Source organism: Oenanthe melanoleuca, chromosome 1 (assembly GCF_029582105.1).
Source record: "Oenanthe melanoleuca isolate GR-GAL-2019-014 chromosome 1, OMel1.0, whole genome shotgun sequence".
In the NCBI taxonomy this organism is placed as follows: domain Eukaryota; kingdom Metazoa; phylum Chordata; class Aves; order Passeriformes; family Muscicapidae; genus Oenanthe; species Oenanthe melanoleuca.
Window position 1 is genome coordinate 55205741 of NC_079333.1, and position 27490 is coordinate 55233230.

At 36.4% G+C, this 27490-nt stretch overlaps 1 protein-coding gene across 1 annotated transcript in view; it reads left to right on the top strand.

Moving 5' to 3' along the window:
* Positions 1-27490, top strand: part of VWA8 (von Willebrand factor A domain containing 8) — a 178474-nt gene that overhangs the window by 142794 nt on the left and 8190 nt on the right. The window contains exons 38-42 of the mRNA XM_056484352.1: positions 11203-11311; positions 12053-12209; positions 14906-15014; positions 19963-20088; positions 21942-22100. Coding sequence (XP_056340327.1) covers positions 11203-11311; positions 12053-12209; positions 14906-15014; positions 19963-20088; positions 21942-22100 — 660 coding nt within the window. The remainder of the gene's footprint in view (positions 1-11202; positions 11312-12052; positions 12210-14905; positions 15015-19962; positions 20089-21941; positions 22101-27490) is intronic.

The following is a 27490-nucleotide window of genomic DNA, read 5'->3' on the forward strand; positions in this document are numbered from 1 at the left end:
TCATTATCAAATTCCTGAAGAGGATTTGAAGGACAATTTATTTTTAAAATCTTGCCCTAAAAGTTTCATGGCAATAGGCAGACCTTGTTAAGCTTGTGTTACTTTTTGCAGTGCAAGGGTTATTGATGGAAATTAAATAGATCAGCACTGTAACATTCTGATATAGTTCAGATATTGTCTTTCAGTAAGCACTATTTAGTGGTAGGTCTCATTTAGATAAAGTACAATGCTTAGATAAAAATAATTAAAAGGTGCATCATTTAGAGGTATTTCAATAGATGTCAAGGCATTTACATGTGGCTATAGCAAAAAGTTAGTTAGTTTAGTTCTGTATTCACTCCACTTAGTGTTCTCCTGCTGTAGACTGCTGTCCAAAATGTTTCATGCTATCTACTCAGAATGCCATTGTTTTCAGAAGTCCCAGGACATACCCAAACCTGTAGAGTGCATAAAAATATACTTAGTAAAACATTGCAAAAGCTTTGTCATCTAGTTTATGCTAATATGTGTCTGAATTCAAAATGAAATTGACAACATTTTTTTTAATCCAGGTGTAGTCTTGATCTAGGTAATATCATCATGCAAAGTGACATCCTGAAGCTGAGGATAGTCTCCTGTCATTTCAATACCAAAATTGTCCAAAGAAGTGATCTGATTAATTTAAGAAAATAATAATAATTCCTGTAAACTAAGACTTCTTAGGGGCTTATTTGGGTAGGGGTTTTTTTTTGTGTCTGTTGTTTAATGTATTTGTTGAAACTGCAGTATCATCTCCTATGTGCATGAGATGGGTTTTTGAAATTGCAGTAGTGTTTGTGGCTATATATAAAGGCCTAATAAGTTAAGTAGTTGTGATTGTAGCTATTTTGATTTCCTATGGACTCTTCTCTCTCATTTTTAGTATAGGAGCCTTCCTTATAAGCATTCAGATACTTAGTTGGAAATTAATTCATATTTACATCTAAGTGAATAGTTAGCAAGGGAGAAAAGAGACTTCTTTGCATTTTCCTATCTTTCTGCTGTCCTAAAACAGGGTCACAATTTCCTGGTATATCCCAGGTCTTAAAGATCAAGGCTCGCTTGTTCTACAGTACACTTCTTCTTCAAGGATGGATATTGCTCATGTCTCTTTGGCTTATGGCAGAACCCCACTCTAACATAAGTGTTCTGTGTGTTTTTCCTCAGAAACTTAAAAAGCTATAACATTTGACCCAGATTATGTCTCCTATAACTCTGGGAAACTCAGATGAGTTTCCTAGATGATGCAGGTTCAGCCAGTATGATGTCAGGATCACATAGTGTAGGACTGAGCAGAGCAAAGATATAGCACATGTGAATTGTATGGGCACCAGCTGTTTAAAAACTGATAAAGTACATTTACCTGTGAGCTATGTAGAACCTGAATAATACAACACCTACATCATCCCAGCTCTCTAATTTGTAAACTGATGGCAACATTCGGCTTAAAAAATCATATTTTTATTTGTAGGTGTCAGTCCAAAGGAAGTGTTTGAGAGAGACACTGACACCTTAGTGTTAAACCAGGCCCTTCCAAAGAAACGGATCAGCATGGAAATGTTTTCTCCCATTTTTTCCTCACTTTGCTTTTGTGGCTTCACCTGACATAAAGGTTCAACTGGAGTCAAAGTTGAGTACATTCTTGATGTATTCATAATGCCAGGAGTTTTACATTTACTGTTAAAGTTAAAAGAAGGCCAAGCACATTAAATAAGGTGAGGGGTGTGCAAATGTAGCTGAATGTGTGTACAATATTTATTCACACACAGGTACATGTATATATTTGCAGACAAACACACACGTGCTCATTTTTTTCCCCAGTTGTCATGCCTAGACATGGTTTTCTTGAGTTAGAATTACCTGAAGAGGTCATCACAGCTTTGCAGGCAGCCAGTCCCACAGGGACTGTATTTCATAATGAGCAAGAATTGAAAGTCGATTTGGATAGTGATCATCTTACTCCCTTCCTTGAATAGCCTCATTTATTCCCTTTGTATTCCATGCAGCTAATCATATAGAACTCTACATGAAGTATTCACCCCTTAATACTTTTTTATTTTATTGAATGCATCATTTTTTTCTCTTGTTATTTTCTTGAAGCTCTACTTTAAAGTTCAGGTTAATGCGAGTTCACCTGATGAAATTTGATTTTTTAGATTGGATGTTTATTTAAAGAGTAATTGATTCTGGAGTTTCAGTGATTCCAACTTGCTTATGTTTACTGCTCAGAATCTACTCTAATCTATACTGATTAGGGCTTTACTCCCTTTTTTAAAAGTTACACTGTACTTTATAATGTAACAAAAATCCAGCTTTTCCCTTATGTTTCCTTATGTTAAGACAGAACTGGGCAAAGCTGCAATTCTTTAATGGAAACAAAAGCATGACCTTTGGCAAGGGTGGCCCGTTCTTCTCCCCACCACCCTCTCCCGTTCTCTTATTTTCTACTTTGCACCAAGCAGACTTGGTCTGCTGACCACATGAGGGCATCAGTGGGCTAATAACAGTGATTTTCCTCAGCTTATAAATACTGTTGGTGCAAACCCCATAAATGATGAGAAACGCATGCAGTGGTGTGTTCCTGTAAGTTTGTAATAACCATATTCTGCAGATCTGCACAGGATTCTGAAAATCTTGAAATACTGCAGATTGCAGAGTTATCTAGTCAGTAGGTGGATTCCAAGGTATAGTTTGATAGCGTTTCCAGTTCTGAGATCCATGAGCCCCAAATCCACAGTTTAGTTCTGTGACCTCTTCCCAGACCATATAATTTATTCAGCTGAGGGCTAGTGGCTGTGTACCAGCCCTTGAACGAAGGCACCTGAGTATGGGGAAGCATGAGACTGGAAAGCTGTGAGCTCACAGAGCTGGATAAATGCATATCTCTAAAAGTATTTATGGGATAAAGCAACTCAGATAAAGATCATTGGTTCTCTGCCAGATACTTTTTCTATAAATTTCCTCAGCTTGAGTGAGGCCCTTGTTGGAAGCACAGTACAGACACGTCTGAAATACATTCTCTTTCCTAAGGAGACCTTCCAGTCTAATTAGAGCAGACATACAAAGAGCAGGAGGAAATAACCTTAACTTTGTATTAGAGCAGACTGAGCCAGTACAAAGTTCTCTTTTCTTCCTCTGACCTTCCTGTGGAAGCCCAAAGTTCTCATGGGAGAAAATATTATTACCTCAACACACCATCTTGAAAATCTCAGAAAGTCTGCAGTAGTGCACATTGCTGACATAAAGGTTGGAGCTCCTAACACCAGTGAAATCCAGCTGCCTCAGCAAGACAAATGCATACTAATAATTATGCCTTTATGAAAGTGTTTCCCTGATTAGTGAAAGGACAAACATAGGGAAAATTTAAATAATCTCATATGTTACACTATGCCAATTATAAGAGGCTTTCCTTTAGGAAAGAAAACAATGTAGTAGATGTTAAATAACTTCTGCCTCTGCTTCTTAAGGATGGCATTGACAAGGTCCTAGGTATACAGAAAATCAGGCTTTTCTCCTTCCACATGTAATTTTTTTCAACTTTATTTTACCCTGTGATATTCAGCCTGGACCATTCCAAACTGACATAATGTGTTCACTTATCTTTCTAGCTGGTCTAGGAGGTGTGTAGTAGCCACAATAAATAATGAAGTGAGACATTATTTGTCTCCTGTGAAAATATTTCATAGTGGATTACAATCCTAAAAAGATGATGACCTCACATCTTATAGTTGGATAGAATTGACTAGGGAATTTTAAATAATGACAGAGGAAAATGGACTTTAAACAGGTATTTACATAACAGAAGATCCATTAGATAAATGTATTATATTCTCTTATTACTTTATTTAGTTTTCCAGCTTTTAAGCCACACAGTGTATATTTGTGGGCAAAATTCTCTAATGTATCTGCTGTGCAGAGTTTCTGAGTTGGTTCTTCAAGTGACAGTATTTTGTTCAAAAAAGAGGCCACAGCAGCATTTTGGAAAGTGGTTTGGTTTTTTCAGTTGGTGTGTATAAACTTGATTTGCAAGCCAGATGCATCTTTTTATAAGTTTCACTCCAAATCTTCACCTCTTTCCCATCCAGATTCACTTTTCTAAAATGCCATCAAAGTTATGATGCTTTTAACAATTCTGGTATTCAAGGCAAAAGCTTAATGCCTGCATGAGTTTTAAATGCTACTTTTGGAATTAAATGTTCTCAGGAGTCAGATAATGCATGAAGCTTCATTAGTTCAGTTTGAACTCTTGCAAAATTTTACAAACAAGATAGAAAATCAAAATGAGGTCAAATGAAAAAAAGAAAACATACTAAAAGTTCTGCAGTGCAATAAATGTTTTTTCATTTCAGGATACAGTGGAAGAAACAATGCATTTCACACATTTTTATTGTCTTGTTTAAGAGTGAATATCTTTTCTGTGGAAAAATTATTTGTGCTGTTGTAAACAGAAATTATGATAATAATTTTTAGTACATAGTGAACATAATACAAGCCATTAGAGGGGGTTTTGCCTGTTTATGCCTTTCTCTCTCTAGTTTGTTTAAGTAGATTATAAAAAGTTTTCTTTCTCTCTTTAGTAGAATCATTTTTACAGTAGGGTGTAAAACCACAGTGGAACAGGCAGGTTAGCCTGTGATCTGCCTGATGTAGAACTTCTTTGCTCTTTGAGAATGTAATGCATATATTCATGCTGCTGATAAAGAATGTGTTAGAGGAAGGTATGTTCTTGTGACCTGTTACATGCAGCCTAGGATAATACTGAGGATTTAAGGTTGGAGAAGCTCAGGAATAAAAGAAAAGCAGTTATTTTGTTTCAGGGAAACATCAGTCTTTTGCACATCTGCAGAAGTACATTCTGCATTCCATAGAGTACATTTCCTAATCCTTTGTGCCACTGTGGGATGGATTACTTAATGCATTTTTCACATGGAGCACAGTTGTGTTTTATTACAAAGTAAATCTTTTTTCATAATAATGTTTGAGAGTGAAAGCAAGTTTTGTACTAACTTTAATGAAGAAATTAGCATCTCCAAAATCACCCATAAGGCAAAAATCTACAAGGTTTTTCCTTCTTTTCCTGAAATATTCTTCTGATCCCTGCTCGATCTTTGTCTATGGCACAAATGAATAAAGCAAGTTAAGATACTTTTTGCTTTATAGTGGGCTTATATTCATATAACTAATATTTTTCAGCAATAATTTAGTGCCTTCTCTGGAAAGTAACCCATATTCTTCACTGTCTATAAACTGCCCTGTTTAATATATTTTATGTTAATGAAAAAGCAAAATACCTGATTAACTCTTTCATTCCACATCTCAGATATGTTACAATAAGAGCAGATATATTCTAATTTGGATCTTAGAAGAGTTCTTCCCTTTATGATAAAAAGAGTAAATGAAGAATGGGATCTTTCCAGCCTACATCTGCCTACTTTCCAGGGCTGTCTAATCATGCAACTAATTAAGCTAATGCATGCCTTCTTAATTTACATTGAACTAAGCACCTGAATTGTACAAATTGTATTCTAGCTCAGATCTTAATGCATTCTTTTCCCTATTTTCTTCTGATCAACACTAAGAAACAACCAGTAACGCAGTATTATTACTAATAGTAGAATAAGTGCTTGTGAAAACAATATTTGGGCATCCTAAAATTTTCTTTTTAAAGATTTTCCCTCACAAATATTCTTTCCAGCTGTAAATATTGAAGCTGTGTTCCTGTTTGGTTGTATAATTTGCATACATTTATTCAGTTGTGACACATGAAATCATGCTGGTTGCATCTTTAGTAAATATGTTCTATGTGGAATGACCCACTGAATGCTTAAAAGGGCTTAGTAGACAGGTTGATTCCTTGTTGCCACATGAAACAAGGAGGAATTCCATTTATTTCTATTATGAAGATGTAAAAGCCTGTAAGGAATGCCCAGCTCTACTTAAACATTCCCAGAAGGATAAGAAATACTTGATTTGGGGAGGTTTGAAGAATGGAAATACAGACTATTTTTTAAAGTAAAAATTTCATCCCTTTACACCTGCAGGATGTTAACCTGGAATGGTTTTTTTCTCTTTTTTCTACCTTTTTGTACCTGGAGTATTAAAACAAGCACTGTGTTTTATGTGAGAGGATTAGATATGAGTTCACCCTGTCAGGGCCAGAGATAATTAAAACGAAGAGGTGAAAGGTCTGTTCCCCTGTACACAGGGCAGCTCACCCCCATTGGAAACCAGAGTTTCTTTGCCATTCCTGAGGCAGAAACTTGCTTTTGTTGCTGTGAGCCCCACAAAGGAACTTTCTGGCAAGCAGTCCTGAATGGGAGGCACTGACACCTCCTGTGCCCTTCAGGAATTTTAATGAAGTTAACCCTGTCAGGATACAAAAGTAAGCTGCTTTTTTAAAAGACCATCCACTCTGGCCTATTTGCAGTGTTGCAGTGTCAGTTACAGAGCAGGATGGCAAGAATATCTACAACCAAAAAAAAATTATTTGCATCCCAGTCAGCTGAAGCTAAATTTGATAATGCTTTTGGTCAGTTTTACTCAGAGAGACAGAGAGATTTTTTTGCAATGCATTAGAAGAAAATGAATTCTGAAATCGAAAGTTGGAAGTACTGTACTGTATTGTGAAAATAACTCATATGTTAGAATGACATATTAGTATGTGTGGGACATCAATAATCTTAATAATAGAGTACAGTATCCATCTTTGTAATTCCCACGCTTTTATTGTGGGTTATTTTCTAATGGGTTCATGCAAGCTCTTTTCTTCCCATAGCTGTGACAGTGTCTTGTAGGGGTAATGCACAGTGTATCTGGGTCAGCTGTATGCTCCTCAACAAACACAGCTTCTGTCTTTACTGAGGGATTAGAAAAGTGTCAAAAATATGCCAGTGCTTCCTTACTCTCCAGGGGTTAATGTTATTAAATTAGATTATTTCACACCAGAATTCAATAGAATTCAATCCAACATTCACATAACTGGCATGAATGTAGTTCTAGATCCTTTTCCAAAATAGTTAAGATTTGTTTAATACACAATATACCATAGTTTGTCTGACCAGCTGAAGTCTAGACAAAACTACCAGCCTTTGGCTCATCTTCACAGTGGCCACTGTTACAGACTGGTATGTGTTTAATGGCTGTTTGGCATAAATATGGCACAGATGTGAAACACCTGTGTTGTTGAGTGCAGTAAATCATGTAACTGACTTTTTTGAGCCTCTTTATCTTCTTCATGAAGGATGATAAGACCACTTAGTTTCCAAACTGAATATGTTTGTATCAGTTTTCCCTACGCTGCTCACTCTTAGAATCCCAATGTTGTCAGGAAGGAAGAAGGAAAAAAGAGTGTAACCATGTAAAACCATTTTGGCATACATTCATATTTTTCAGAAGGAAGAGGAAGTTGTTCAGATAGCATGTATCTCTCACTGAAAGTAAAATCAGTGTTTAGTTCTATTCCTGCCTGCCTTACTGTCAGGGGTTAATGGATGTGTAAAAGGCAGGACCAGAAAATTAAGTCAAAGCATTAACAAGCCATGGTATTGGTTGTTGTTTCTTGATTTCCCTTTTTCTTAACCACTCCTTTCATGCATTGCCTCTTAAGAAAAGCACATTCCTTTGGCATCTTCCTGACCTGAACTGTTCATATTCTTCTCACACAAAATTTTGGTTTTTTCTATTGAATATGCAAGACCTACATAACCTGCATCACAAAATCCTTATGAATGCACCCATTACCTATTGTTGTAAGTGCCTGAAAATATAGAAGGAAAATGTGAGAACAAAAATATTTGAAATCAGAGACTAAGATCATTGATGATTAATGACAATTAGGACTCTACAGGGAATAAAATAAGAATTGTGTATTCCAGGAGAGGATGAAGACTTTGAATAAAAACCTGCCCAAACAGGGAGTGGAAAAGTGCTTTTGCACTCTGATTGTGAATCACCATTATGTATAAACAAGTTTAGATAATTTACAATTGAAACATGTGTGCCTTGAATGTTTTGGAAATAGTGGTTATTTTGGAAATCAAAAGGAACTTTCAGAGGGAAAAATTCAGTTTTTCCAGCTATTCTACTCTGACCCGTGCCTCATAGCTGGAGCTCAAGGCTGCAAGACTGAATTCGTGTGTTGTTTCACAAAGCCATAATATGCACACCAGGCAGTATGGAATCTGCACAATGATGAAGTAATGAATAGTGCCTTTCAGTGCATTTACAGCTAGGAAGAGCACAGATTTCTCTCAAGAACGGGTGATTAATCAAAACTTGTTGAAAGAAACAAAGTTCATACAAGTCTTGCAATTAGATTCAAATGGAAAATATTCAGGAGGGGACAGGTCAACTCTTAAGCAAGGAAATTATTTATATATTTGAAAAATACCTATCGTAACAGTAATAGAAATCTCACTGTAGAAATTACAGTCAGACCAGCTTGGCAAAGCTAGTGTCGATTTTAGGTTTGCTTGAATCCTTTCTCTGCTTTTAGTACTTGTTTGTCTTGTTTTCTCACTCCAGGCAAACTAGATATTTCCTACTGAGTGTTCTTCAGTTTCTCAGGTTTCTAATCCATGCCCCTTAAATCTACCTTTTCCATAGTTTCTAATGTCAAGAATTCCTCCAGTCCCAAGAGGGGTGACTTACCTATGGCTCTTCCATCTCTTTATATTTGTCATGCTAAAGAATATATCATTTTCCAACAGTTTTTCTCTTCAGTTTTTTCTTCATCCTTCCTCTGATTTCATGTCAGGGCTCATTGTTTATTTATTTGTAAAATATATCTTCAATTCAAATGCAGGTATTTGGTAGTCTAACTTCTAGTTTATAGAGGTGCTTTCAGAGTAGACACAATTTGTTTGCTGTAAAATTACCTTGAAACTTGTAAAATTACCTTCCATAGATATGGGAATGGGAAGGAGAAAAGTCTGACAAGTCACTAGGAGACCTCAAAGAAAAAACGAGAAGTACATCCAGAAGATTCTCTTCAAAGGATTCTAGGGTGTGCTAATATAATGCAGTTTCTAAGTATATGGTAAATTTGAAAAATAGTTACCCCAGCAAACCAGTGCTAATACAAATTAGTTGTTAAAGTATTCAGAGTTAGCAAAATTCTATTACCTTTTGTCTGCATAGGTGAGACTTAAAAGTAAATGAAACTACTGCAATTCACTGGCATGATATTTGCACATCTGCTGGTGGTATTCCATTCCAGTATCATTGAATTTTCAATTCTTTTATCCATTCAGCCATTAACTATATATAAAAAGAAAAATAGTGAAGAACTCACATTCTTAATCTTGGTAGTTTGTAGCCCATGTTTCTTTTCCTCTTTCTCAACCAATTTTTTTCAAAGTTTTAACAGAAACTAAGTATTGGATGTTTGGTGTCCTTTTAAGAAGAGAAAGCAAAAAAGTCATTATAAGATAGAAGATTTTCTATTAACCACATGCCATTTCAAAGTTACAAATATCTACTTTAATGAGATATAATAAGATCAATAGTGTTGTAAAATAAGTTTATACTAGAAACTTGTCTAGTGCATGTGTACTAAAGATGCTATTTGTAAACGACTTATACTTGAGAAAGATATATGAGCACCGAAGCTCTTTTGTCAACAGACCTTTTCACTGAAGATTTAAACAATGCTTATATTTTGAAATTTTTAGTGGAATTTTTCAATTGAAAAACTTTACAAAAATAGAATACAACGTTTGCATCACTGGTTATAGTTATGTTTGTTTCCTAAAGCTTTCTTTTGAAGAAGGAATATTTATCTATAAGGAATACATAAGCATGGACATGTAAAAATTTTTCCTAATTTCATGTTTCTCACTATAGAGTAATATTTTGTTTTGTTTCGTGAGGCTGAAACTATCATATTGGGGTTATAATTTTGTCTTAAACTAAATTCAGCAATTTTAGAGGAAATCTCTTAAACCAAAAAAAGTATATAACCCTAATGGTAACAGGCTGTTGTGGTTACATGTTTCTCCCTATACAAATGTTAAATAGATGTAATTTATCAGATTAGATCTTGATTTTACACTAATGGCATGGTTCACAGAGGATGTATTGTACCTCTTTGAATTGATATAAATTCTGTAAAGGGAAAGAAAATGATGTTTTGAATAGTTGCCAGGACAGTGTTGTTAGAGCACATGTTTTCAGTTCAAAAACACGTGTGGAATTCATGTCAGCATGAAGTTGAGTCTGCAAGACAGGGCGTTCAAGGATTAAGCTGCTCTACAGTGAAAAACCTGATAATGCCAGTGAACTTCTGAGAAGGCAATAAATCATAGTTATTGGGACACATAAATTCATTGGAGAATTAAATGTATTATGGTAGATAAGAAGAAAGTTAATTTTAAGTGGTTAGAGACATTAATTTTCATTAATCTCAGTCATTGGGTTTCATTTAAAAAAAAATAAAGTGGCACTAAATTATAGAAGCTTAGTAAGGGGCAGTTCACACATGATTCACTGATTTTCTACCTGACTCAGAGTTCATAACGGGAAGGGGTATTTTTGCCTTCAGTCACCACTGAAATCTAGCCCCAGCCCAAAGTGACTCAGCCCTGACCCTCTGGCAGCTGTTGGGCGTTCAGCTGTGCTGTGAATCAGCAACGCAAGTGCCGTCAGCGGGCAGGTCCAGAAAACCCAGCATGGGAGACCTTCTGTGCTCCTGGCATTTTTGGGCATTGAGTGAGCCTGTCATTTGAACTGGCCATTTGCTGACCAGTCTCATCTCATTAGTCCATGTTCATGAAAGGAACATGGATCTACCCATCAACTATGGGACTGTGGGACTGATGTTGGGTGCACATGAACTGTGTAAATGGATGTGCAGTGCTGTGGATATACAATACTCTGAAAAGTGTTTGAACTGCAGGTGGTTCTGCCTACAGAGGGATTTTGAGTACATTGGGCAGTTACCAGGTATCAATTTCTAGTGTGGATATTAACAGAATTCAGAGGGGTCCAGATGTGGCAGTAGTCTTAATTTGGGTATGGGTTCTAATGTGCCACTGCTTTGTTCTGAGGTGCAATGTTGCTTTTATTGAACTAATGCTGGTCCTACAGCTACTCAGCACACCTAGTATATTATTATTTGGTTGTTAGGGTAGTTTGGTTTTTTTTTTCTATAAGAGGTATTTACATCTCTCTTTCTCTCTTTTACAGATAACTATTGAGAGGGAAAGTGGTTTGGATGTCAGCTCCCCCAAACATGGAAAAGTGGATCCATTCAACACGCCACATGTTGGTGGAAATGTGTGGGCTGGTGGAACAGGTTTGTCATTGTTTTTTGTAATTTTTTTAATGCATCATTGACAGATATCTAAGGGAGATGCTGTGTCAGTCAAAAATGGTTTTGTAAAAAGCTGTCCTCTGCCTAGAGCTATTTTGCCCAATATGGGATTGCTTTATTGTCAGCAAAAGAAAAGAAGTATTTGCAATGTCAGACTGTATGTAGCAGACCTCTTGTTCAATTATATTTTTATTGTTTCTTTTTACTGGTCATACAGAGTACAAGAAACCTGCAGCAACAGAAACTAGGCTGATTCAATTGCCATTCTCTTAGATGTCCCTGTAGCTGCAAAAATTCAGGCAGTGTAGGCAAGAAGTACACAGAACAGGCAAAGTACCTCCCAATTCTAATAGGTCATGGTAGTGATCACTAAATAAAGTGATTTGAAAGCAGTGTAAACCAAAAAATTCTAGGGAGAAGACAGAGTCTGGGACCAGGAGCTTGGAGGAGATGTACAAGATTTATGTGTCCTATGGTTCTTTGTACAGCATAGAAACCATTATGAATCTTGTCTCAAGGAACTATAAACAAGTATTCCATGGGAGTTCTTTATCATGATAGCTGTTTGGTTTTGGAAACATTTGGCAATAAATATTTCAACTGGGTATTGTTAGCAACATTTTTGGAACATGTGCAGATGACAATGGAAGCTTTAAAGAAAATGTGTTCTTATTTTTTTATCAAATGTATGTTCCTAATGGTTTTTTATCTCAACCATCGTAGGTGGGAGAGACACTGCTGGGTTAGGTGGCAAAGGTGGGCCGTATCGACTGGATGCTGGCCACAAGGTGTACCAGGTATCTCAGGCTGAAAAGGATGCTGTTCCTGAGGAAGTTAAGAGAGCTGCTCGAGAGATGGGTGAAAAGGCCTTTAAACAGAGGTAATGTCTAAGTCTTTCTTTTCTTTTCCATTTCCCAGAAGAATTTGAAAAATATGGCTGAAAAGAATTTTCTTTCTTAACTGCATTTATCAGCTTCCTTACCCTGTTCATTATCACTTAACAGAGATTACCAGCACATGTTTAGCTATTCTCAACAAGACATGTGGAATGTTTTATTGAATTAAGCCACAATCTTAAAATGACTGTGTTATTTGCTAGAGTAAAACATAGCTAGATGGAGAAGGAGATTGAGGTAAATATTTCTCTTTTTCAAAAGAAATAGATTATATGAAAATTTCCTTGAATTACAATGATTCCAGATCGTATGTTGTTAGGAATTCATCATTTAGCAAGTGTCTTTTGAAATGGACCACTGCAAACAAAAAAATTGCTTCTGTTTGAAAGATCTGTAGCCAGATGGTTAGAGCATGGTGCTAATAATATTGTGGGTTTGATCCCTGTGTGGGCCATTCACTTAAGAGTTGGATTTGATGATCCTTGTGGGTCCCTTCCACTTCAGAATATTCTGTGATTCTGTAATTTGAACTATTAAGCTTCAGCAGCTAATTAATATGAACAGCAGGTCTTCCCAGCATGAGTGTAATAAAGTGTGATTTCTGATTTCTTCCAGCAACTGTACTCTCAAGTCAATCTCTGATATTTTGTATTTTAAAAAGCATTCCCCCTCTTCAAAATTGCTTCTGAGCTGTTTCATAATAGAAACAATGGATATATATGGGCTTGGGTACTGTACATCTGTCTGTGCATATGTCCATATACAAACCTGGCATGCTTTGATGAGTTTCTACTGCCTGTGTAGTGATTTACTAAAACAGAGAAAATGGGACATTCTTGGCTACTGCAACATGCTGTGGGAACAGTGCAGCTATGCTCTGTAAAATCTGGGTATCTCTATATGAGGTGACAAAACCCAAATGGGCTGGCATGTGCCAGCTGCAAATGTAGCCTGTTATGGAAACCACATTTGACTTGGATCATTATTCTGTACCACTTGTATAGTTATGGGAACTAACAGATAAGAGTAAGGAGATTGGGTTTCTCAGGCTGACAAAAAAAAAAAAAAAAAAAAAAAAAGGAAACTGCAGATTTCATTGCTTTGTTTACACAGGATTATCTGGAAAGGAGAAATTTCATATTAAAGTTATTGATGCTTTCCTGGCTAGATAGTATTTCTAGTAGTAAACATTCTAAATTGCCCTATTTGACAAAAATGAAATAAATGTCTACTCTGGAATAGATGCAGTATTTTTCATGGTATTTTTTCTGAGCTACCTTTCACTTTGGATCGATACAGAGTAGCAACAAAGTAAAATGGCACCTGAGGTTCTTTTTGTTTGAAACAAAATGTTTCTCTTATAGATCTGAAGATACTGAATTCTGTTGGCGGGATTCATGAAATTAAATGTACAGCACTGAAAGTTACTTTTTCCTACCTGTTATGAATAAAACGTGGCTATAATGATTATGTGTATGTAAAACTTTAAATAGAAAAAGACATCATGATAGAGATAACAAAGATTTGATGTTTGATTTTAATATTATCTTCAAAGGGCTAGTCTAAACAGCAGTTCTCAGGTATACTTTATGATCCAGCCAAATAATTTGTGATAGTGTTACAAAAATTTGCCATTAGAAATAAAATTAGCCTATACCTATTTTACCATCCATTTATAGTTCAGTTAAAAAGACAGTATTTTTTAAACACTGTGAGTGAGATTATGCTGTTACAAAGTACTTGTTTGAAATAGGCTGGGCACAAATCAGCCAATATGCTTTAGGTCAGGACTGAACCCAGCCACATGCTGGGGCTGGGGTGGGCAGGTACCCAACTGCTGCCTCTCTGTGTGATGTTGGGTCATGGTAAGTACTGAACATTGGGCACTCCCAGCATATCTGCCTGTCCTCTAGCACATTGTTCACTGTTGGACCTCTGTAATTACATTCCAATGGTGAATTTCACCTATTCTGCTGAACTGTGTTGTTTAAAAGGTGATACAGAACTTGAAACAGGCACCTCTTTGCTTATAAAGAAAGCATGTGTCTGTTTTCATGGTGCAGGTGTGCTCTCTGTTACATGCCTCTGGACAGGATGGTGCATGACATTTTCTATGGGGGAGCACATTTTTGTTAATGTTCATTTAAAATTTCTTTGTTTCAAGGTTTCTTCATTTAATGAAGCATGAAGATAAGTATTTGAGACAGTTACTATTTGTAGGTCTTCAAGAACAGATTTTATAGTGTGTCTTTACTTAACCTTTGTGTTGAGGCATGAATCAGGATATGTTTAAAATACTCTGACTGTGAAGCAATGAATAGACACTTGTGATCCTTTTATGTACGGATAGCAACACCTGAGCCAACAAATCCTTTCAAATTCGATCACATTTTTCAGAACCTCTGATTTACTTTGCAAACTTTAAAGCAGATTAGGAGAAAGTAATAGATTAGTAACTTTAATAAGTTTTAATGTGATACAGTCCCTGTAGACATTGGTGAACATCTGCCTTATCAAAAATTCACAAGAGCAGCTGCCACTTCTCTGATTCGTCTCTTCTGTGTACTTGTGCTAGTCTAAATTTCCCTGTTATCAAGTAAATAAACTTTCAGTTTACAGAAGTAAGTGGAAGATATGCTTGTTTCCTGAACTATTCTTAGCTCCTTGTTCTTTCCTTTAGACTGAAAGAGATTCAGATGAGTGAATATGATGCATCAACTTACGAAAGGTTCTCTGGAGCAGTCCGGCGTCAAGTTCAGTCACTCCGCATCATCTTGGACAATCTGCAGGTAATCTTAGATTCTCTGATAAGGAAACACAGGGAGGTCATTACATTAGGCCCCAAATACTATCCTGCTAATATCCTGTTAACATCTGGTGGTCATATCTTTGAAGGCTAAAAACAGATTTAGGTTATAATCAATTAGGAAAAACCAGTTTCATGTAACTGTTTTAAAAAGCAGCCTACAACTGGATCCCAGTGCTCATCTCTACAAGTTACAGTATTCTCATTCCACACCTTACAGAGATTACTTACTCAGGAGCACAGTTTTGGGACAGAAAATACTACTACACATTATGAAAAGAATTTGTGAAGCTGTGTAGAGCCCTGTCTTTGTCTTTACCTCAATCCAAAAGAGTATTTTTTAGCTGGGAAGTGCAAATGCTATAGATGTTAGAAGAGGCATCCACTCCAGGCTGGAGCTTCACTGCATATGCAGCTGAAAACATTGATTTTTCTCAGGTTTGTTTTAACTCTTGCTAATAGAAATAGGTATAGCCCAAATCTCCTAAGTGGAAACTCACTAAAACCACCAATTTACCTTTCTTTTGGTAACTGGTGTGGTGATTGTTCTGAGTTTAATACTAGTGTTTATATGCAGGGTAAATAAAATTGTAAGTGCATTGTTTCTAGGAGGCATCTGCTAATCTTCAGTGAAAATAAAAGGAAAAGTGATTTACACCTTATAAAAGTGATTTATGCCGTATCATAGTTGATTTTAAATATTTCTGTTAAGGGCTACTAACCAGTAGTGTATATATACCTTAGTTTATTAGTCACTTTTCAGTGTCTTAAGCAATAAAATTGAAATACAGAAAGAAATCACTCTGTGTGATAAACAGCCTCCTCCTAGACAAAGAAATCCAGTCCCCTGGTATTGCAATTAAGAAGGGTAATATTATTTTCCCTTCTTTATATCTTTAAACCTTTGTAGCTACAACAGCATTACTGTAATCACATATATACACAGAGATCCATTAGCCAGTTTTATTATGAATGTTCCAATTGAGAGAACTCCTCCTGTACTGAACATTAAAGTTGTGTATGTTTAGGTGATTCATGCACTTAATATGTCTCAGTTCAGGTCACAGACTTTCAGCTTATAGAGACAGCTCTCTGTTGAAAAAAAATTGGATATGTATCTCAGTTTCTTCTACCACATTTATATCTAGATGGGTTTTTTGCCATGTTTCTAGCACATGTGCAATTGGAAGCACAGCTGGGTATGAAATCAGTAAGTGAATCTTCAGTTTGAAGTCTTTTTTTGAGTCTGCCTTGTCTGTCCCTTGGAGCCAAAATTCTTATGTTCAGGTATCATGTTAATCATAATAAAAAATAATATATTTTAATATAAGGAGACGTATCCTCTTGCTTTTTAAAAAAAAGGTCATTTTAATGTCAAGGCAAAGTCTTATAAGGCATAGTATTTTATGAGGCTTCATTAACTTCCTGCCAAAACCTGTCACAGCTAACCACAAAGTTAGGAAATGTAATTTATGATGAAAAAAACAAATTACTGAATTTGAAAAAGCTAGGCATAGAATAAGAGCAATAGTGAAAGAAAATATTTTGCATTATAAATTTTTATAAAGATTTTGGTAGGGATTTTATAAGAAGGTGGTCTAGGAAAATGAATAAATTATAACAGGACATAAATGATAATAAGTGTCACTTAGTTGCAAAATGTCTTTTGTTAATAAGGAAGCTCAGTACAAATACATTTCGTATGATATTTTTGAGAGAGGAAAAAAGGTTGTTTGAATTCTTCAGCATGATAATGCACCCAGCCCTCATGAAGAGCTGTGCATCTGTCTCCCATTATTTTCTGTGTAGTCCTGAGTACACCATGAGTTCTCAACTAGAACAGTTTTCTTTCTGTTATCTTTCTGTCAGTCATTCCTCATATCTCAAATAAGAAACCAATGGCAAAGTCATTGCAGTAAAATTTGCAAATCAGATGTCTATGTGTATTTAACTTTATGAAAATCACAAATTACCTTCTCAGTAGAGAGTGTTTGGCTTTTTAAAATTGTTTGAGTTTGCTTTGTTTCAAACTGTGTTCACATAATCAAAATATGTTGCCCATGTTTATTTAACCTGGATTTTCTCTTCAATATATCCCATTTTTATTATTATTTTTGTGTGCTTGTTTAAAATATATTTATTTGATTAAATTTTATCTCCTTAGAATCAAGACACTGAGATTCAAGTCCAGTTGTCTGTGGCTTGCCAAATGTTAGTAGGAGCAGAAAGAGATTTTTGGAATAGGCAGATCTTGAAAGTGATACATAAACATAGTCTGAGATTGTAATTTCATTGTTCATTTTGCTTTTTATAACTCGCTGATCTCTGTCAGCTCTTTGAACAACATTATCAAAACATAATGAGTTTTTGTTTATCTCCTGTAGAAGTAGCAAAGCCAGAAGTCCAGGAAATCCTGTCACTAATGGGCTCTTTCTTCTCTCCCCTGAAGCTTGTCTGTCTGGACTCCAAATTCAAAAGGTTATGATCAGTCAGTCACTCAGAAAGACCTTCTTTAATGTTAGGTGACTTGCTTTCCAGAAAGTACTTCTCTTGTTATTGATTATTGCAGAGGGAATTAGAGGCAACTGTCCCTGTAGCTTCTGAGTATCATTTAGGCCCTTACATTTAAACTGGGCAAATCTGACCCTGAGTTACTGAGCCTGCTGGCCACTGTCTGATTCAGACCGTGTAGGAATGGTCTGGTCATAGCAGCAAGAATAAAATAGTAGCAGTCCTATAATAAGCAGGGCTTGGAGAGCTGGCAATTTGAAAAACCCTGTGCCCTGTCAGTAGCAGTTTCATGATTTCAGCAGCTAAGGGAGCATTTGTGTCATGTTTTCCCAGAAACAAATGCAGACCAGAACTGGCAGTGTTTAATACATCCTCTGCCATTACGAGCTACATATTTAGATGTGATAACTTTGCATACACAACTTTTTCTGACATTTGCAGACATAACAGCTGTATGTTTAATTTTTTTTTGTAAATATGCCTATGACATATTTTCCAGTGAAAAGAATTACTGTAGTGGTGCACTGTGATCAGCCACTACTGTATTGATAAGATACAGTATCTAGCACATTTTTCTAATTTCAAAAGCAGCACCATATTTTCCCATCAGTATGGTTGCAGTATATTGAAATTGTAATATGGTGTATGTCCTTTCTAGTCAAATATAAAACAAAGGTGTATATATATATTTGTTATGGTTTTCTCTTAAAAGTGTAAATGTTTTTAAACTTAAGTTGGTTTTAAACATATGAAAATTGCATATTAAAAAGGATTTGAAGTTTCTCTGTAATATGTAAAATGTGTGCATTGTATAACACTCTTGCTTAAGAGGGTTATTTTCTTCAGCATTCGTAATAGGAAACAAATTATTAGTAGTTCTGCATGGAAGAGGCAGACACTAAGTAGCCTGATTTTAGCATTATTTTGGAAAGAGGTAAGATCAGATTTTGTCAGGATTCTTTCCTATTTTAAGATAAGATGTCCACTCTATGTTCCTCCAATAAAATTTCAGCTCAAATTCCGGCTTTTGTTGAATAAACTTCCAAAGATATTAAACTGATTGTAGCTACATCCATAGTTAAAAGCCATTTTCTTCCCTTCTGAGATTTGCTAAAAGGCTGAGGTTGCCATGTTTTTTGGGAAACAGGAAGCATCTGTAAGGCTTTTGATTTTGTTAATCAAAACATTTTTCTGTGGCTTTGTAGTCTTTCTCCCACTTATTTTCATGGGCAAGTAGTCCATTAATCTTGAGTAATTATAGGCAATAGTCTAAAGTCCAGATTTGTTTCCACTGAAACAAAAACTCATACATTTAGTCCAAAGCAAAATCAAAGATTCTCTGAACCTGAAGTCATTACCTGCCTGTTCAGACTACACAAAACTATAAAGATTCATCCTTTCAAATCCCAGGCCTGCACTTTACTGAGGATTTGTAATGTAAGACTACCTGCTCATCAGAGAGGAGTTGATTTTAATTCCTGAAAGTCAATGTTTAAGGCAGTTTGTGTCCTGTTGGATATTTGATTTTCCTCCAGTTGCTGACCAGCAATTTGCTGAGAGAGCAAAAAGATTATATATATATGAATTCAAAATAGTCTTTCCTTGTTGGACTTACTATTGTGATGAGTGATTTTAAAGTGAAGATTTAAACAAATTAAATAAACCATAAACCCCACATATACAGACTTTGCTGTCTTTAGAGGGATCTTATGTATGATTAACCTATCCTACCTTATGTTTGATGAAGCTATCCTTTGGAAACATGCTTAAATATGTTGCTTATAATATTATAATATTTAACTGCATGCTCTGTGTACAGGAGTTCCATGAATATTTGAGTTCATGAATTGTAATGTATTTTCATCAAGTCCTTTTAACTAAAACAGAAGAAGTGTTTGTTGAACTGTCTCTTGAGTATCCAGATTTTAAAAGTAGGTTTTTAAAATATGTAGTTAGTTTATACTGTTAATATTGTTTGAAAAGCAGCCATTTACCATTGCCTAAAGTGGATACTCTTTAGTTTTACCTTAAAGTCACCCAGTGATTTTTTTTGTTCTGTGTGACTGAAAACACCAAACGAATGGTCAGTTATGTGTGTCCCTTCAGTTGTATGTGTATCTGAACAGGCTTGCACGCACATTTTCAGTGTATTTGCAAGAAGGGTTAACATTTCTGCATTTCACAGTTAAACTCCCATAAATGAAACTAGACCAAGTTACAGAGGGAACATGTTCTATGTCAGTGTTGATTTTTCTTTCAGAGGAGAAGACCAGGACAGCTGTGAACATGTGTTTGGATTTCTTTGACTTACGCCAAAACTATCACATCATTACAAAGAAATTGATGCATATGTCATCTGCAGGTTTTAAATTGTCTAACACACACTCACATCACTGACTAAGATTTTTTTTCTGTTGTAGGCCAAGGGTAAAGAAAGACAATGGCTGAGACACCAAGCTGTTGGAGAGCTGGATGATGCCAAAATCATTGATGGGCTGACAGGAGAAAAAGCCATTTATAAACGACGTGGAGAACTTGAGCCACAAGTAAGTATCCAACAAGAATCAGGGAAAGGTGGAGAAGAGCTTAACCAGTTTGCTGATTTCCTAGTGGTTGTACAGTATCTGTGCTTGGAGTTTGAGTACACTATATGGATGAGAAACTCAGAAAAATATCTCTGACTCTGAATGTCTCTGACACAGAGGCAACCAGAACATGGAAAATTTGCTGTACCTCTTCATATAGTCTTATATAAATATTTCCTATTGACAACACTCAGAGAGAGGACACCAATCTAGGCAGTGCTAAATTTTGATCCAATGCAACAGTTTTTTATATTATTTCATATTTTAATGGTCGGAAGGCAATTACCAGAAAACATATATTTTGTTTGCTCTTATAGAAAAAAGGAAAATATTTTCTCACAAACTTAATTTTTGTTAAAAAATAAGCTGATCCTCTCAAAGTTTTTTTAAAAGTGCGTTACAACTGTATTTTCCTTATTCCATGGTATGAAAATAATTTCAACTTCCACAGATACTTGGATCTACAAGAATAAAAATTATGATAGAAAAAAAAAGAGTGAGGAAAAGCCATTAAGATATTATAAAATTGACTGCCTGATTCAGTGATTCCTTAGAAGCCTTTACAGTTAGACCTATGTGAGTCAGCAGCAGAGAAACCACTTGAATCAGACCAACTAAACCTGGCCAAAACTAGTGGGGCTAGTCCATAATATTTAACAGTAATACCTAATGACAGATTGCAGTTTCTAAGTACACTAAGTTGGATTTTTTTTTAAATGGCTGAGTACAGCATCTTTTTGCATGTCAGCTACCCACATGTGATAAATCCCTGGAATTATTTTTTTAATGCTATTTGGTCTTTATGTTTCTTTGAATGATTTTTGTAATTTGGCACTGCTGGTGTGAAAGATGAGTAATGGAAAAGTGATTGAATCTTCAGTTTGTTTCAAAATGTGTTTACTCAATGTATCAATTTTAAGGCTTTGTAAAAATAATTCAATTAGGGAAAAAACGGACCTTTTATATCACAAAAAAAAGGCCAACTTTTATATTTAAAAGGACACGTTTATAAAAACCAAAATGAACGTAGGATTTAATGGTTCATCTATTCTTTTGTTTCTGGTAAGGCAGGCCACAGTCTATTAAAAGAATAATTAAAAGAATAAAGTAAACAAATCCTATACAGGTAAAACCAATATTTTTGCTATTTGTTTATATTGTGACTGGTTTTTTATCAGATCATCTTTAATAGCTTCATACTTGAATCCAGGCACATCTCATTGCATGCTAAATAAAACACCTCCCTTGAATGTACTGTGCCAAAAATTATTAGAACAGATGGGATTTGTTTTCAGGAAAAAATAATGGTTTCAGCATTAGAATGAAGATGGAACTAGTAGTTAATCAGAACAAGATTTCAAACATTTTTGGAATGTTATTAACCTCAGCAGAAAAAATTTTACAGTCATATACAGTCCCTGTTAGTACTGCATGCCAAGGAAAAGCAATTCCATTATGAGCCTTGGCAGAAAGAGCTAATTTGAGAGTTTCTGTACTGAAATAAAATGTTAAAAATCAAAACTGAAACAGAAAAAGTATTTTCCTGACAAACATATGTGGAATTTTTTGAGGTATTTTGTTTCCAGTCATTGAAGGTGAGGGAAAACAGCAAGCTGAGTTAACTTATTTGAAATAGAAAAATATTTGGATTTTGTGTTCTTGGAAAACAACATCCAACAACAAAACCGAACAGCGTTTGCTGCGTAGAATTTTCATGATTTGCAAAGTGCAATCTCTTTCTGGGATGTTTTGTCTTTGCTGCTGTTTGGCTTCCCCGCTGGTGCTGGGCTGAGCTGTGCTGTGCTTGCCTGCAGCCGGGGAGCCCGCAGGAGAAGCCCAAGCGGCTGCGCCTGGTGGTGGATGTTTCCGGCAGCATGTACCGCTTCAACGGCGTGGACGGGCGGCTGGAGCGCTCCATGGAGGCTGTCTGCATGGTCATGGAAGCTTTTGAGAGCTATGAGCACAAATTCAAGGTAATTGCAGCTGGGCTGGGAGCGCTGTGGTTATTGCATAGGGCTGTGCGAGCAGTGGAAAAAGTGTTTCAGCAGTCAGTCTGGCCAAAGAATATTATTCATTCCCACGAGGAAATAGACATTAATCTATTTCTAGCAACCTGAAAAGTAATGCTAGTGAAAGGGTAAGAAACATTACACATTTCAGCAGGGGAGTATTCAGTCTGAGACTTTGATTTAGAGAGATTTGCTGAGGTTTTTTTCTGGTTTTATCTATTTCTTTGAGAAGAAACACTAAAGCCTACAAAACATAAGTAACTATGAGCTTCATGACATGCAGAGATACCACATCCTTCCATCCACCCAGAGTGGACACAGAAGTACTTGCATAGGAAGAGACCAGACTTCTTTGTCTCTTCTCTCTTCTAGTTAATTGAAAACAAGAAGTAATTTCTTGTACTGAAACATACTAGGTTCCAAATGTTTCCAAATTTAATGGTAGCCTGCAAATAAAATGTTAATAAATGTAATGCTCTTTTTGTCTCAGTAAGCCTAAACAAAGTATAGGCCATGGTTCTTTAGCCAAAAAGAAGACAGGAATGGCAGTCCCCAGTTAATTCTGGACATATCCTGTGTTTAACAGAAGAATGGAAATGTTCCACTACCTTTACTGAAGAGCATATCAAGCATAAGAATTAAAATACATCTGAACAAAATGTAAAATCTCCTAAACAAAGTTAATAAAAACTTAGGCCAGATCAACTCAGTCAGGTCTGCTCCACCTTGTTCCTCTGACAACACTATTCTACAAGTTTCTGTTCTTCCACAGAATCTCATGTACAAAATCAGTCATGTGCTTTTAGAATGTCTTCTAAAGTACAATCATGCACACTGCTGTTTTTCAATAGAAATGTCTATAAAAGGAGATAGGCATCATCTTTTTTCATAAGAAAACAAGGCCTGTGCTACCATCTTCTTTGGCTTTCTTTCCCTTAAACTTTCTTAAACAGAGCATGCTGCAGAATTTCAAACAAATTTGAAATTATGGTTTTGTTCCCAAAGTCACTACGTTCCTGAAAACATAATGAAAATAGGCTGGGTAGAGACTGATGTGGTGTAATCCTGTTACAGGAAAATGCTGTAACCAGAAACTTCTACCTTAGCTCAGAGAAGCCATGTGGGAACTCAAATGTAATTTAAAAAATAACTGGAAATCAGGGCCTTATTGATTCTGCTGTTTATGTATCTCCTGCTCACTGATAATAGAAAAGTTAAGGACAAATATTTACAGTGACAGTGCAACTAGGCAGCATGATTTGTGTAGCTTGGTAAATCAGCTATATCTGAGCAACACAGATATGAGTATGGCAAATGCAGGATCATTCACACAGAAAAGTAGTGGACACAAGGGTAAATATCATATATTGTAGTGCAGTCAACATGGTTTTGTAAAGGGAAGTAAGGTATCTATGTGTGTGACAAGCAAGGTTGGTTGGTTGGTAGGTAGATTCTCCTCGGCCAAAAGCAACTGACAAAGTCTCTCACCAGGGGCTTTTGGGGATAAAAGGGAAATCCTTTAGATAAACAAAATACTCCCAAAAATGTAGGAAACTGACTTAGTGGTCATGTTTTAGTGGGTCAGTGGTGGAGCTGTGTTGGGATCTGTGGCAGAGTCCATGCTGTTATGTTGTTCTGTATATTTGTAAGTGATCTGTTAAAGGGGATGAATAGTGAGATGACAAAAGTTGCTAAATATATGAATTTATTTGAGAAAATAAAAAGGGAAATCCAGCTATAAGAAATGGAGAAGGAACTGACCATAAATGGTGGCTGAGAAATAAAATGGTAGCTGGTGGTTTTAGGTGTAAAGTGCTGCAAGTGGAAGAATTTTTATTTCAAATACATGGTAAGAAAGTCTCAGCTTTCTGTTAGTCCTCACTCCCACCTATAGACTGGTGCCCAACAAAGATGTCTTGTAATTATGTTGTGTGGTTCTTTGAACACTCCATTCTCACGAGCTGTGAAAAAAGCTAATAGAATGTTCTAAACTATTTACAAAAGAAGAGAGAAGAAAGAATGCATGAGAGTGTTGCAATAAACATCCATAGTGCATTCACATTAGGAGTAATGTGTGCAATTTTGCTCCCCATCTCACAAAAGTTCTTGTAGAGCTGAAAAAGAAGAGAGGGTAACAAAGATTGCAAAGGGTGTGAAAGTGTCTGTGTACAAGGAATGACTAAATAAATAAGCAAGTTACTTAGTAAGAGCTGCTCAGTGTGGAGGAGATAAAAATCAAGGAGCTGATGAAATCTTGACTTAAACAGAAATGGTGACCAGGGGACAATTGTTCATTCTGCTCTTATTTTAAATAATAAATTTTTTTACATTCACACGGCTGAGGAAAATGGCTTAGAAAATGATAACCCTAGAGAAGAATGTAACACAATGGCAGAAAACCACTTGTCCTTATTTCCAGTGAAGCTCCAATGCTGAGAACCCAGAACCCCCAAGTGCATGGTAAAGGAATGACATGTAAAACTAGACATGCAGCCAGCACACCGTGGAGTATTAGTTAAGATCATTACAAACTCTCTTCAGTTCTGTGATTTTAAAGTCTGTGGGTCAGGCTTCAGAGAGCAGGAGGGGCAGTGATTTTTTTTTAAATATCACTGACTCCATTCTGTACAACTCTTGACACTTTGCATGATGCTGCTGATTTTTCTCAGGACAAAGCTGAAGGTTTGGTATGTCTGCAAAAATACATTTCTCATATCTAAGAGAGGAGCTATTTGAAAAAGAACACACAACTGTGTAGTGTGCAATTAAAAATCTGCAGTTTATCACTTTTTTCTTTCTTCCTTTTCCTTATTCTCTTCTTCCCTGATTTTATAAAAATAGACTTTTTTGGCCTTCAGATATGCCTGCTGTTATCTGTTCCTGTTGTAGCCCCATCTGCACAGCTCGCAACAACATATGCTGAAAATTTGAGGGGTATCTTGTAAAATATGTGTTGAACCAAGGGGATCATCTAGCTTGTTGAGCAAAGGGGATTTACATAGGAAAGTTCCCTTCAGCTATCTAACTGCAGTGCAGACTTTGGAAGGCAATTCCTGGCTTTTGGTCAGGATGGCTTTTCTGATGGTTTGCTTTGCTAAATACAGTTGTGAATTAATCAGATGGGCTTTTCCTTGGCTGTTTATCCTACCCAGCTGAGCTTTCCCCATGGGTATCAGGGATGATGTTGATTGTATGATGATCTTAACAGCACTGAGTGAAGACAGAAAATAGATTCTTCTTGCTTTCTTATATAGAAGAGCTGAGTAATGGGTATATGACTGCACCAAGCAGGTAATGAAGTTACCTTTTATAAAAGCAGACAAGTGCAGTAGGTATTTTTCAGCTTTTTATGTTCATGTGGGACATCCTCCCTTACTTCCATTTCCCATAAATGCAGGTAGTGAATCATTCCTTGTCAAGGGAAAAACAGGGGGCCCATCTTCTGAACATCCCATTTTAGGTGCCAATTGTTTAAAAATGCACGGGAGGGCAGTTTTTTCTCTTTTTTTATCTGAGGTAGTACTACGTCTGTCACAAGCTGTATGTTTTTACATCATCCCCGATTACCATGATTTGCACACATAATGGCAGATTTAGGAGGTATGTCCAGTAAATTATCCAACAGCAATTTTATGAAGCCTTGAAAATATTGTGCCTCAATAAATAGGGTATTATGTACCTGGTAGGAAAAGCCTGAATTATTATTTATAGCTATATTAAAGGGATATTGAAGATTTTATATGCCTCTTTTAGCATTCTGTGTTTGTAAAATTTACTGTGCAGGCAGCACTGCTAATTCAGGAAAAAAAGAAATGGTCCACATGTTTGGCAAAATAGTTTCTTTTAAATAATAAACAAAAGGTTTGAAATAAGCTCAGATAAATAAAATGTTCACTGTTGTCCAAAGAAAAGATGAATTTATAAAGATCTAGCCCTCCAGCAGAGTCTAATTCACACTGCCTTTTACATTCAGCACACATCTTCTTTCAGCTTTTTAAATGCCTTCAGAAATGAAACCTTTTGGCATAGCAGCTGCAGAAGACAAAGTCTTCCATTTTACCCATTTTAGGCAGCAGCAACCATGCATTCAGTGCAAAATGTGACAGTGGAACAGAGATTGTTTTAACCTTTCCCTATGGAAAGAAACCAACAAAATTATGCTATTTCAAGATACATGTTTACATGCTGTGTACTCTGAATAGAGGAGTCTTTGTGTCAATGTACCTGAGGCTATTGGAAAAAAAGCTTCTGTGTACCACAATAATATATTATTTCAATTAAGCTGCACTACAGCAAATGTATTTTGCTGCTGGATTTGTCCTGAGTTCCTTTGCTTGCAACTTTGTAAAGCAAAACCAAAGTCAGTTCCAAATAAGATTGTATCGCAACTTTTCTCTCTCTTGTAACTCCATCCACATAAGTCCTCCTTAGGGAATTTATGGGGGAAAGGCATCAGATTGGCTCTCTGCTTTTCAGAGGCACTTCTTCTGTGCTTGTCTTTAGCTACTGCAAAGGAAGGAAGTTGGCTTTGACAAAGTCTGCATGTGCCTGCATGTATTAGGGTTCCCAGTTGACCAGGACTGTGGAGCTGTCTGCACCTTTTCTTTACAATGAGCTCACTAAGATAATATGAAATCACTGAGGGTTCATTTAGTAGAATACAGATCAGGAGAGGTAATCATTTACTTCAGAAGAGATTTTAATTCTTTACCATTTCAGAGTGAGCTTCTTTGCCCTAGTTTTGCTCCTCTCCCAAACTCTGTTTTCCTAAATTGTGACAGATTCAATACATTCCCCTGGGCAAACATCTCTCTTCTGTCACCTCTAGAACTTTTCTGTAAGCCTACTCCAATTCTCCTTTCCCAGGGAGGGTGTCCCAGCCTGCAGTCCTATGTTGATTTAAGTCAATCCAAGTCAGTGCAGCTACATTCCCTTGCTGTGAACTCACCCAGCTTCACAGTTTGGAGAGCTGATCTTCCCTAGAGCAAACTCACACTCATTAGATTTTTGTTACTTCTGGTCCTTGACTTGGCTTCCAGATGAATCACAGGACCATGAGCACCAGCACAAGAGGGCTGTTGACCACAGCTCCTCTCTTCCCCAGCACAGCAGGATCTGGAGGCCCTACTTGACCCAGAATGCAGCAGTCAGGATGAATCAAATAGCCACTTCTCCCCTGCTGCCTCACCAAATGTTTTTAAATCACAAATAGCATAGTAAGCTGTCAGCAAAGAAACAAGGAAACTGATAACATCTGTTAAAGATAAGCACACGTATCGGGTGCATGCATGGGCACACACAAAGAATAATAAGCAGCTCTGTGAGCAGGGAGCAGACAGGACATGATGTTCCCA